The sequence below is a fragment of the Taudactylus pleione genome, unplaced genomic scaffold (genome assembly GCF_031769625.1).
Source record: "Taudactylus pleione unplaced genomic scaffold, aTauple2 ptg000407l, whole genome shotgun sequence".
Taxonomy (NCBI): domain Eukaryota; kingdom Metazoa; phylum Chordata; class Amphibia; order Anura; family Myobatrachidae; genus Taudactylus; species Taudactylus pleione.
Window position 1 is genome coordinate 3,820,855 of NW_028284809.1, and position 12,257 is coordinate 3,833,111.

The following is a 12,257-nucleotide window of genomic DNA, read 5'->3' on the forward strand; positions in this document are numbered from 1 at the left end:
CTCCCTCACAACAGCAGGAAGGAGGAGGAGCGAGGAACAGATTCTATGGTACTTTTATAGGGTTGGCCATGTGACGATGTCTGTTGCGTTGCTATTGGTCCTTCCCATAAACTTTAATGTGATTGGCCTGAATCTACTGGATTATATCAGCTGGTCCCCCACTGGACTCCGGCCACATTCAGCTATAGATTAGCTCTGTCTGATATGTTCATCTCTAACACAGATGTCTACCCTTCACCTCGAAATCCCGGGTTATTATTACAGTGTCCGCAAATCAATAAGACAGTAGACCAGACATCATATAAAATATAATTTAATAAAACTTAGTTGTTATTCATCATTAGTATGATACGTATTGTGCTTAAATGACAACTAAAATGACAATACAGGTTCCCAAGGCTCAGACTTTAAAATAATGTAACAGTCATTGCTCAAAAGGTACAAAATAATTACAATACAGAGTGTGAGGCAATATGGGTAAGGAAATAAATCAGGATCCCAGAAATACGCGCATTTGTCATCTCTTATAGGTCGTGTAGCTCTCGACAAAGTTTTGTCAGTTTTTGTTTTTTTTCTTCAGTTTATTGCTGAAATGAAGTGGGTGCCGACAGTGTTTGCAAGTGAGCAGGAATCTATTCAGGATAATTCAATAGTCGCTCCTAGTTAATAGTAATAGCAATTTATAACCGATAAAATAAATCCGTTCTATTCCATCCTAATTTTTGTTTTGTTTGTGCATCCTGTGTGAATTTTTTTCCTAGTTTTTATTTTTTGTGGGAAGACATTTCTCCCATGTGTTCCAGCCTTCCGGTCAGTCACCTGACAGCAGGGCAATAGGCTGCGCAGCAAATATGGAAATGTCTCATATATATATATATATATATATATATATATATATATATATATATATATTTGTGACTGCCACTAGACGTTTATGTAAGGCCATTCATATTCCAAGGTTCTAGTATCATTTAAATCTATACTCTAAAGTCACTGCTGGTGACTCATGCCTCTTTAAAACTAGACCGAGGCTAGGGGAGGGGGGGCCGTCGGCTGAATGCCCGTACACACAGCACTATGCCCAAATATATCTGCATATATATTCGACATCGGTTGTGCAGCACAGCCGAAGAGATAGGTCTGTGAACGTCATTCACAGACATATTGCTGGTACACACTGGCCGACGCACACAAGATATATTGGCTGATCAATTGATCGGCCAATATATCTGCCAGTGTGTACCCAGCATTAGGAGCTGATTGGTTGGTACCAACCAATCAGCATTAGGAGCACTGGTTGGTGCTCCAGCCAATCAGTTCCCAACTGTCATTTTTCAAACAGATGACAGATAGGGAGCCGATTGGCTGGAGCACCATTATCATAAGTAACGAGTTTGATCACTCGCTGTGAATGATAAAACTCGTTGATAAATGAGCCCCGCTGTGTCTCTCCAAGACTTAATACATTTCCTCCCTTAGTCCTTGTGGATCCTGCACTGAAAAGGACGTCACTAGCACCAAGTTATTTGATTAATCACTATTAGTGTTGCATACATATAAAGGTATATACACAGTATACAAATCTGGACCCATATCCGCAGTGGTTTTAATCATAAGGAACCTCCTAACGATTGGCGACGGTCAGGCGTCACTTAACTGGGTAACTTCTGTGAGCCGGATCCCTTCAACAATGTCCTGGACGTCCTTCAGAGAGGTAGCTTGTCGTATCTTCTCCAAACTGACCTGTCATGTGGACAAAGGATAGAGATTTTATATATATATATTATATAATTGGGTTTTTTTCAGTTTTACCATGTAACAGTTTAAGTTGGAGATGTATCAAACCTCTGGGGCGGGATGTATGACGCATGGCATTCGCCACTCTTCGCATGCATGCTGGTGTTAATTACGCCGGTATACATGAAGGAAAATGCAGAGGTAAGAGCTGTGCTTTGCAAGTGAGGGACTTCTGGTACTATGTGCAGAAGGATGCGTGTTCGGGGTGAGAGGGGGGGAGCGCTGAGAGTGATCTGATTGGATCCCTCCCAGTGGGACTTTGCGAATAGAAACCCATAGGATTCTATTGGGCAACGCCATGTGAAGGTGACGTTGCCCACCCCATCAAAGCCCTGGAATGTATAGCATTCCAGGGCTTGGTGCATATGAAGAAGTTGCTCATAGCAACCAATCCGCTCCTGTCATTTTTCTCGCACTGCCTGTGGTTGGCACTTTGGGGGAGATTTATCAAAGCTTGGAGAGCGATAAAGTGGAGAGAGATAAAGTACCAACCATTCAGCTCCTGTCACTTTACAGGCTTTGCTAGAAAAATGACACTTCGGAGCCGTTTCATTGGTACTTTGGGGTTTATGTACTAAGCCTAGGAGAGAAAGTGGACGGAGCTAAAGTACCAACCAATCAGATCCTGTCACCTTACAGGCTGTGTTTGAAAAAAGGACAGTTAGAATCCGATTGGTTGGTACTTGATCTCCACCCACTATATCTCTCTCCAAGACTTAGTACATAGAACCTTCATCTCTCTCCAAGCTTTGATAAATCTCCCTCTGTGCTAGATAAATGATGACTAGAAGCTGTGTGGTTGCTATGGGCAACTACTCCACTTTTGTCTCTCTAAGAGGTTTGACACATCCCCCGATTAATATACAGTTTATGGTATATCCCCCGATAGTCCACTCATTCATTTGAAAGGGTCACTTGTTGCCTACTGGGCACTTGGCAACTTAAACCTTAGCTTACCTGGCCACCCATCCACACTGACTGCTGGCCGGGTTCTCTGTCAGATTTGGTCATACACCTACATTACAGTCTATGGCTACATCTGAAAGATTTAGATGTTCGGTGGTAGGGCGCAATAGGACAATGTCCACATACAGAAGTGGTTGTCTGCAAACTACACCTACCGTTCCTCATGGCATAGGATGGCTGCCCATGTTATGTAGATTACTGTTGTTTTTCTTGGTTCCCATACATTGCAGCAACTTGTGCACAATTATACCCAAGTGACAATGTGCAAAGGAATCTTTCTTGAACCAAGGTGTGATTTGGTGTGAGGGATAAGAGATTTGGGCTGCCCTTCTGTTCCACATGTGGCTTCTTTCCTCCCAGAGCTGGCCTTCGGGCACCTGAGTTACAGTCTAGTAGGTGCACCGCCCCACCTGTCACTGTCCCCAGAGCCGGTCACACACCTAAGAGACTGTTTCTGATTACTAAGGTTTTGTGCAATAATGTTCTTACTTGGCTGGTCATCTGCCTATTTGTTTTTTTCTGGTTGTGTTTTTTAAGTTACTAAAGATAAAATACAAAACAAAAAAAAACAGCCTCCACGATTGAAGAGAATTCACAGGTCTGATCAACACCATTCCGGGGGTAATTTGATGATTTTTCATACAAATGCTTAAAAATTATTGTAAAACCTATAATTGGACCACAGTACTCTATTGAGCCTTAGAAACCTTGAAGGCAATACCGAGCCCTTGAAACAACAATAAGCCTAGAACAATCAAATTGCAAACGCTAAATAACAAAGCATCTCACAGTTTCCCTTACTAGCTGAACAATGGTGGCCCATAGCTTTGGACCGTAGCCCAATACACAGATTTCCGAAGTGGTGAAATCTACAAGTAAAAATTACAAAAAGAACAATCCAAAAGAAAGGTTAAACTTTACTTTCCAGCTCTTTTATAGAATATCCCTCAATTTCTTCTCCTTCCATCCAACCTCAAGACTTCTATCCTTTACTAACTTATGCCCAACACGACAAGACAACAATAAACAGAAGCCAGTGTCAAAGCCGGATAATCAGCTGAGACAGAATCTGTTTACAATCGGAATCTTCACGACGCCATCTCACGAATGGCGACAAGACTCCATCTTAGAAATAGATCACACAACGCCATTTTGTCAAAACCACAGAGTAACAATCTTCCCCAAACACATACCGACAGTGTTTAACATACATAAAAATTACTTATTAGCATTAGAACACTTTTTAGTAATCCTTCCAGAAATCATGCCCTGATGTACACAAAGCACATTCTGGGGACAACCTTGATACCATAACAAATACAGTATACTAGGAAATCAACTAACAATACACCAGAATACTGTGAGCATTTTACATATAGAGTGTATGAGCTGTGACAATTGTAATATAACCCAGACATTGATCTACACAATTGAATTTGTCTGAATCCTAAACAGGTTTTAGTCTCACTATCAGACAGAATGGCCCCAGCTTCACAGCTGGGGGTCTCCACTCTGTTTGGGAGTAAAACTCACTGCTCATAACACATTGCATTATAGTTTTAAAAGAAATGTTGAAAGGACATATATTTATATTAAAAACCACCACGGACTTATATATGAGCAGTAGCAAAATAGTAGCAAAATAGTGGTGTTTTCCCTGCAACTCATACACGCAATGTTAAGCAGTGCACAACGCAAAATAGCTAATTATTAGCACGTTCAGCTTTTTAGCTATCCTTCCCAAAATCATACTGATCTAGTCTCACACACACAAGGATGCCTTTCCAGCTTAGTACTGCTCGCTAAGTACCCCACAGATCCCCAGACTCACAACGCTACTTAGTGCTGTTTCTCCCCGCATACATACACTTAAAGCAATGGTTCCACAGTATAAAAAAGTTAATATTCAAGAGTTTATTTATATCAGCAATATTGTAAAGTGCATGTTATATGATATTTATGGTTTAGTACGAGATAAACAGACAATGTTTGGTGCCAATCTGACCCTCTGTCTCTTTCCAGATCCCTGGTTCCATTGATGGGGATGTCACAACATGTGTCTGCAAATGATGAACTATAGAAAGTTGAACATACTAATATGCTCTGTAATAAGCTAGCTGGAACATGTTAAAGACGGGCACAATGGTTGTTGGAGGCCGGGTTGTGACCCTTTTGATGAACTGTACTGTAACAGGAGAGCCAGGACGGAGAACCAATTGAATCATGTTATCTTGTTCTATTGTATTGCTTATCTCTGTAAGAGTATATATGTGAGTGCCTCTGAGAGCAGACCCAGTCTTCATATTTTGGTGTGTACGGAGGTATCTTACAGAAGCCTGGATCTGAATTCAGAGGCGCTTGCGTAAATAACGGCTGTACCTTGGGTCTGTATAATTTATCTATTTGCGCTTATTATATTAGATCATAGCGTGTAACTATCTGTACTTTTACCTTGAATAATAACTTTGTGCGTTGGAAACACAATTCAATGTCTAAAGGTATTTATTGCTGTGTGCTCTACTGATAACGCTGAATAGCGACATCTGAGGTTTAGAGGTCTTAGGCAGGATTGTTTAGAGGTCTTAGGCAGGAGTGTCTAGAGGTTTATAGGCAGGATTGTACCAAGGTTTAATTACGATTCAACACCAGGTACCTGCAGGGTCTGTGATAACCGGACAAAGTCTCTTTGCACTTCCTCACTGGTTTTCAGTTCAGCCTGTAACCTGGAGACCTTGTTCTTCTCCTCATTAAGTGCAAGCTCGAAAGAAGCCTGGAGACAAAGGGCAAGTTTATATGACCATGAAAAACAAGAGATATGGTAAGAACTTACCTTTGTTATCTCTGTTTCTACGAAGTCCATAGGGTCCACAGGGTTGACCTTGGGGGTATAGCTGGATCTGGATCCATGGGCACCACGCAGTTAAAGCTTTAGCTGCTCCCAGGATGCACTTGGGTCCGTCCTCCTCTATACCCCGGCCACAGCACCTCAGTTGGTAAGCAGCCAAGGCCGGAGGAGGAGACTAAACAGAGAGGAGGAAGACTGGAACACACAAGAAACCATACTCACAGAAATGGGAGACGGAAAACCGGTGACCAGCCACACAGCCCATTTGAAGCCAGGTGCGTCAGGGAGGGCGCCCTGTGGACCCTATGGACTTCGTAGAAACAGAGATAACAAAGGTAAGTTCTTACCATATCTCTTGTTTTCTACTTCAGGGTCCATAGGGGGTCCACAGGGTTGACCTTGGGGATGTCCCAAAGCAGTACAACTAAGGGCGGGGACGCTCCTGTGCTGAAAGGAGTACCCGGCGCCCAAAGGATGCATCCTGAGAGGCAAAGGTGTCAAACGCATAGAACCTCAAAAACGTTTGAATTGAAGACCAAGTGGCCGCCTTACACAGCTGAACAGCAGAAGCGCCACGTCTAGCAGCCCAAGAGGGACCCACAGAACGAGTGGAATGAGCCTTAACAGAGGCTGGCACAGGTAAGCCCTCCTGTGCATAAGCCTCACAAATAACGGAACGAAGCCAACGGGCTAACGTTTGTTTGTTGGCAGGCCAACCCCTCTTGTGAAAACCAAAGAGGATAAACAAGGAATCAGACTTCCTAACCGAAGCCGTCCGGTCTACATAAATTCTAAGCGCCCGGACCACATCTAAGGAAGTCTCACCAGCTGAAAGATCAGGGGACTGAAAAGCTGGCACAACAAGTTCCTGATTAATATGGAACTTCGAGACCACTTTGGGCAAAAACTCAGGACGAGTGCGGAGCACCGCTCTGTCCTGGTGAAAAATCAGGAAAGGAGGGCGACAGGAAAGCGCCCCCAATTCAGACACCCTCCAGGCCGAAGCAATTGCCAGGAGAAAAACCGTCTTAAATGTCAGCCACTTGAGCTCCACCGCCTCAAGAGGCTCAAACGGAGGACCCTGCAGGACCCGTAGCACCACCGCCAAGTCCCAAGGAGCCACAGGAGGCACAAAGGGAGGCTGGATCCTGAGAACACCTTGGAAAAAGGTGTGAACGTCTGGTAGTATTGCAATCCGCCGTTGAAACCACACGGACAAGGCGGACACATGAACCTTCAGAGATGCAAGGCGTAAGCCGAGATCCAATCCTGACTGAAGAAATTCCAAGATCCTAGAAACTCGGAACACCTGAGGATCATAATGTCTGGACTCACACCACTGAAAGTAAGTGTGCCACACTCAGTGATAAATCCGTGCTGAAGCAGGCTTGCGTGCCCTGAGCATGGTACCAATAACCGAACTGGAGAAGCCCCGAGACCTCAAGACGGCTGTCTCAAGAGCCACGCCGTCAAAGACAGCCGACCCAGATCCGGGTAAAGGCAGGGCCCCTGAGACAACAGGTCCCGACGCTGAGGAAGAAGGTACGGAGCGTCGATGGAGAGGCTCCTGAGATCGGAGTACCAAGGACGTCTGGGCCACGCCGGAGCTACCAGCACGAGCATGCCGCCGTCCTGCTTGAATTTCCGCAGAACCCGAGGAAGCAGGGATATCGGAGGAAACAGATACGCCAGGTGAAACGTCCATTTCACCGACAGCGCGTCCACCAGACTTGCACCTGCGTCTCTTGTCCTTGACCCGTAAACGGGCAACTTGTGATTGTGACGGGAGGCCATCAAGTCCAGCTCCGGCAGTCCCCACCTGTCCACGAGTAGCTGAAACACCTCTGGGTGAAGCGACCATTCCCCGGGATGCACGTCGTGACAGCTGAGGAAGTCCGCCTCCCAATTGAGGACTCCGGGGATGAAGACCGCCGAGATCGCTGGAATGTGACCCTCCGCCCAAGTCAGGATACGAGACACCTCCGACATCGCTGCCTGACTGCGAGTTCCGCCTTGGTGATTGATATACGCCACCGTGGTGGCGTTGTCGGACTGCACCTGTACCGCCCTTCCGTGAAGAGCGGGGCCGGACGACTGCAGGGCCCTGTATACTGCCCGCAGTTCCAGGATGTTGATGGGGAGAAGTGCTTCTTCCGCTGACCAACGACCCTGAAGCGACAAAGAGCCGGTCACTGCCCCCCAACCCCGGAGACTGGCATCCGTCGTGAGCAGGACCCAGTCCGGGATCCAAAATGGGCGCCCCTCGACCAGATGAGCTGTCTGAAGCCACCAAGCCAAAGATAGCCGAACGTCCGGAGACAACACCAGCACCTGAGAGCGGATCCGGTGAGGTAACCCGTTCCATTCTGATAGAATCAGCCCCTGCAGGGGCCGGGAATGGAACTGGGCAAATTCCACCATGTCGAATGTCGACACCATGGACCCCAGAACTCTCATAGCCGAATGGACCGACAGGCGGCAACGGCTCAGGCAACTGCGTATCCGCAGCTGTAGGGAGGCGACCTTCTCCGGAGTCAGGAAGATCCTTTGCTGACGCGAATCCAGCAGGGCTCCCAAATGAACCATCCGCTGTGATGGAATCAGGGAGGACTTTTTCCAATTTATCAACCACCCGTGTGCTTGCAGGCAAGCGATCGTCAGGTGGAGATGTTGAAGCAGTACCTCCGGGGAGCTCGCCAGCAACAGGAGGTTGTCCAGGTACGGCAGCAGCCGTACATTCTGGTTCCGAAGATGTGCGGCCATGACCGCCATAATCTTCGTGAACACCCTCGGTGCCGTGGAGAGACCAAAGGGTAGCGCCCGGAACTGATAGTGGTGTTGAAGGATAGCGAACCTCAGATACCGCTGATGTGAAGATGCTATCGGAACATGGAGGTAGGCGTCCTGGATGTCCAGGGACACCATGTAATCCCCCGGTTCCATCGCCAGAATGATGGAACGTAACGTTTCCATCCTGAACTTGGGAACTCTGAGGAATTTGTTCAGAGACTTCAAGTTGAGGATAGGGCGATGAGAACCATTGGGTTTCTGCACCAGAAACAGAGACGAATAATACCCCGTCCCTCGTTGTGATAGAGGAACGGGAACAATGACCCCTGCTTTCAGCAAGGACTCTATAGCCTCCTGAACCTGTAACGCCTTGGTCTTGTCCTGAGAAGGACTTGTGCAGAAAAACTGGTGGGGTGGTCTGTGCCGAAAAGACAGGGCGTACCCCTGGGAGACCACTTCTCGAACCCAGGCATCCGTGGTGGTATTGTGCCAGCACTGGGCAAATAGAAGAAGTCGGCCTCCCACTCTGAGGTCCCCCAGAGGGAGGCCCGTCCCATCAGGCCGCAGGTTTATCTTCCTGCTTGGAAGAAGGGCGCCGAGCACTCCAGGCTTGCTTCTTGGGTTTAGAGGCCGTCTTACTCGCAGACTGTCTCGGGAAGGACTGACCTTTCGCCTTACCCTGAACCCGAAAGGAACGAAAAGCCGAACTCCGAACCTTAGCAGGCAGTGCCGCCGAAGGGAGGAAGGCCGACTTGGATTTAGCCAGGGTGTCCACTATTTTGTCCAAGTCCGGACCAAATAGTAATTCCCCATTGAAAGGTAAGGCCTCCAGACCTTTCTTTGAATCAGAGTCCGCTCTCCAGGACCGCAACCATAAGGATCGGCGGGCAGACACCGCTGCAGCCGATACCCGCGAGGTCAGCAGACTACCATCTAAAGAAGCTTCTCCAATGTAAGAAGCAGCGTCCCTCATTTGTCCCAACAACGCCCGCTGGACATCCGGAGCGTCGTCCGGGAAGGTATCTTCCAATGCATTGGCCCACCCCTCAATGGCCTTGGCCACCCAGGAGATGGCCATGGACGGTCGGGCCACCGCCCCGGAGAGGGAGTAAATAGACTTTAAGCAAGTCTCAACTTTCCTGTCCGTGGGATCCTTCAGCGAGGATATCGACGGTAATGGTAAGGTGGCGCCCCGAGTTAAACGGGTGACATGGGAATCCACCGCCGGTGGAGTTTCCCATTTTTTACAATGTGCCTCAGGGAAGGGGTAATTAGAAGCCAACCGCTTCTGAGGAAGGAATCTCTTACTGGGCGCCTGCCAAGCTACCGCCATATGATCCGTCAACTGATCCGACAGGGGAAACACCGCAGAAGCCACCTTAGTTTTTTTGAAACTAGGAAACTTCGACTTAGGAACCGGTGCCTCATCCTCTATAAGAAGAATAGCTCGCACCGCCCTAACTAGTGCTCGCACATTAATGGACGACTTGGTATCCATTTCCTGGACCGAGGCGTCCGAGTCAGTGTCATCAGGGACCTCCCCATCATCTGAGGAACCCTCTGAGTCCGATACCTGAGCAGCCCGTGTCATGAGTGGGCGTTTTGAAATCCTAGAAGGCATGTCAGTCTGCAACATTGACTGAAAAGCTGAGGAAGCGGCCGCCAAATTTTGCACGGAGTTGGAGAGCACATCCACCCAGGGTGGAGGAGTCACCATAGGGGCCTGAAAAGGTACCACAGGCTGCTGCGGCACAGGGGAAGCCTGTATATACATAGGCAACCCCGCATAGGGACCCACCGACTGAGACCCAGGAGGACTCCGCAATAACTGCGGGACACCCGGGGAATGGGGGATGGTCGGCTGGGACAACGACCTAGTAGGGAGAGCAGTCGGGACCGACAGACGGTCCGCAATAGACACCAGCACTTGAGAAAACATCGCCCACGGTGGTTCCTGCGCCAGAGAAGGTCTGGATGGGCCAGGAGCCACCTGGCATCGACTACACAGGCCATCCTGTGACAAATCCTCCCTATCTACTCCTGCAGAACAGCGTCCGCAGGAGGCCAACACCGGAGCCACTGAGCGCTCAACCTCCTCGTCTGACATGACAGAATATATTATATATCTGGCACCAGGGTAGAAGTAAAACGCACTCACCGGTGTGCTGAACAACAGCCCACAATATGGCACTGAGTAGCACACAACTGTATGTGACGGACCTCACAAATACGTGATCTATATAAGTGAGGTCAGTAGAAACGCCCCTCCCCCACACACCTGTAGGGCTTGTAGGAGAAGTAAAGGGATAGGTATAAGCTGACAGTAAGTAGAAAATAAGCACAGACAGGCAGCACTAGCAAAAGTCACATACCATGCAGGAAGATATACTCACTGCACCTTTCCACTACAATCAACCTGCCCAGATTCAGTGTCTGGGAGAGCTATAGTGCTGTGTACGCTGTCCTTAATCAGGGGAGAGGTACACAGGGGGACCGGTCCGCGTGCTCCCTGAAGATCTGCGCTGCCACTGTGAGAAAATGGCCGCTGGAGACCTCAGAGGAGGAGTGGCCGAGTAGCTGCAGCTCAGCGACGCCAGACTCCGTGCTGAAAGGCGCGCTGAGCTGAGGGGAGGAGCCGCTGACAGGGAAGGCTTCCTCCCCTGGTTAGCATATTAACCCCAGGGCTTGCCGGCATCCCGCTTGCCATATATCCCTGGTGGTCTAGTGGTCCCACGGGTTATTCCTCCTCAGAGGGGGAGCCCGCCGCCACCGCTAGCGGCCCCCGGTCTGTCCCCTAGGACCGGGGGCAAAGGACTGCATCTGCAGGCAAAACCCGCGAGCCGCCGCTAATCGGCGACTCGCGGCTTACCTTGTCCCCGGCGACTCCGGCAGCAGTCCAGGGAGGGACCCAGAGTCCGGCTAGTACGGACTCTGGCCTCCCGCCGCGATCCCCAGTGCAGTACTGGCGTCGCGGCGCCAGCGGGGAAGGAGAGCGGCAGCGTGGGCGTCTGCATAGACAGCCCATCGCTGCCACACTAGAGCCTCTGTTTTAAAATAAAAATCTAACAGGCTCTTTTTTTTTTTTTAATAAAAATAGAAAGCTTTTGGGGGCTGCTCCTGCAGCCCCCCTGCGCAGGTGACCCGACTCCGGCCGGGCACCAACTCAAACTGAGGTGCTGTGGCCGGGGGCGGGGTATAGAGGAGGACGGACCCAAGTGCATCCTGGGAGCAGCTAAAGCTTTAACTGCGTGGTGCCCATGGATCCAGATCCAGCTATACCCCCAAGGTCAACCCTGTGGACCCCCTATGGACCCTGAAGTAGAAATGAAGACTGAAGATATGTAACTCGGATTGTGCCATACCTTCTCCTCTTTCTCCTTCTGTAGGAGCTTCTCCTGCTCACCAAGGGACTCCCAGACCTTCTGGACCTGACTCTCCGATTCCTGTAGCTGCAACTCTGCCTGAGGACAGAATGGAGCAATAAGGTTATAAAAGGTTGGAGGAGAACCACGCAGCTTGTAAGAGGTGACCTTTATATCTAGGACAGAATTGCCTATATTGAAAGTTATACATCTTCCACATTAAGCAATAAGACACAAGTCAGCAGAACCGGTTTACATTATTGCACATGGCTGAACAGGCCGATATGTCAAGCACCATAGGCATTAAGGTGTCCACAAACTTATACTTCTATTATCCTGAATGGTTTTTTAATACCTTAGTGGCCAAATATTAAAGTGAATTATTGACAACTGTTGGTAAATCTGGTCAAATGAGGACCATGTATAACCATGTCCAAGATCATTGTTTGACCATGCTAAACATGCCCTTATGTATTGACCGAAAACCAAAAAGCTGA

The 12,257-nt window shown here is 48.6% G+C and overlaps 1 protein-coding gene across 1 annotated transcript in view; it reads right to left on the minus strand.

Annotated features, from left to right (window-relative positions):
* Window positions 1–332: 332 nt before the first annotated feature.
* RABEP2 (rabaptin, RAB GTPase binding effector protein 2) overlaps window positions 333–12,257 on the minus strand; it is a 40,441-nt gene continuing 28,516 nt past the window's right edge. The window contains exons 8-10 of the mRNA XM_088446922.1: window positions 11,761–11,859; window positions 5,417–5,533; window positions 333–1,743 (exon numbers count right to left, since the gene is read on the minus strand). Coding sequence (XP_088303048.1) covers window positions 1,642–1,743; window positions 5,417–5,533; window positions 11,761–11,859 — 318 coding nt within the window. The 3' untranslated portion in view covers window positions 333–1,641. The remainder of the gene's footprint in view (window positions 1,744–5,416; window positions 5,534–11,760; window positions 11,860–12,257) is intronic.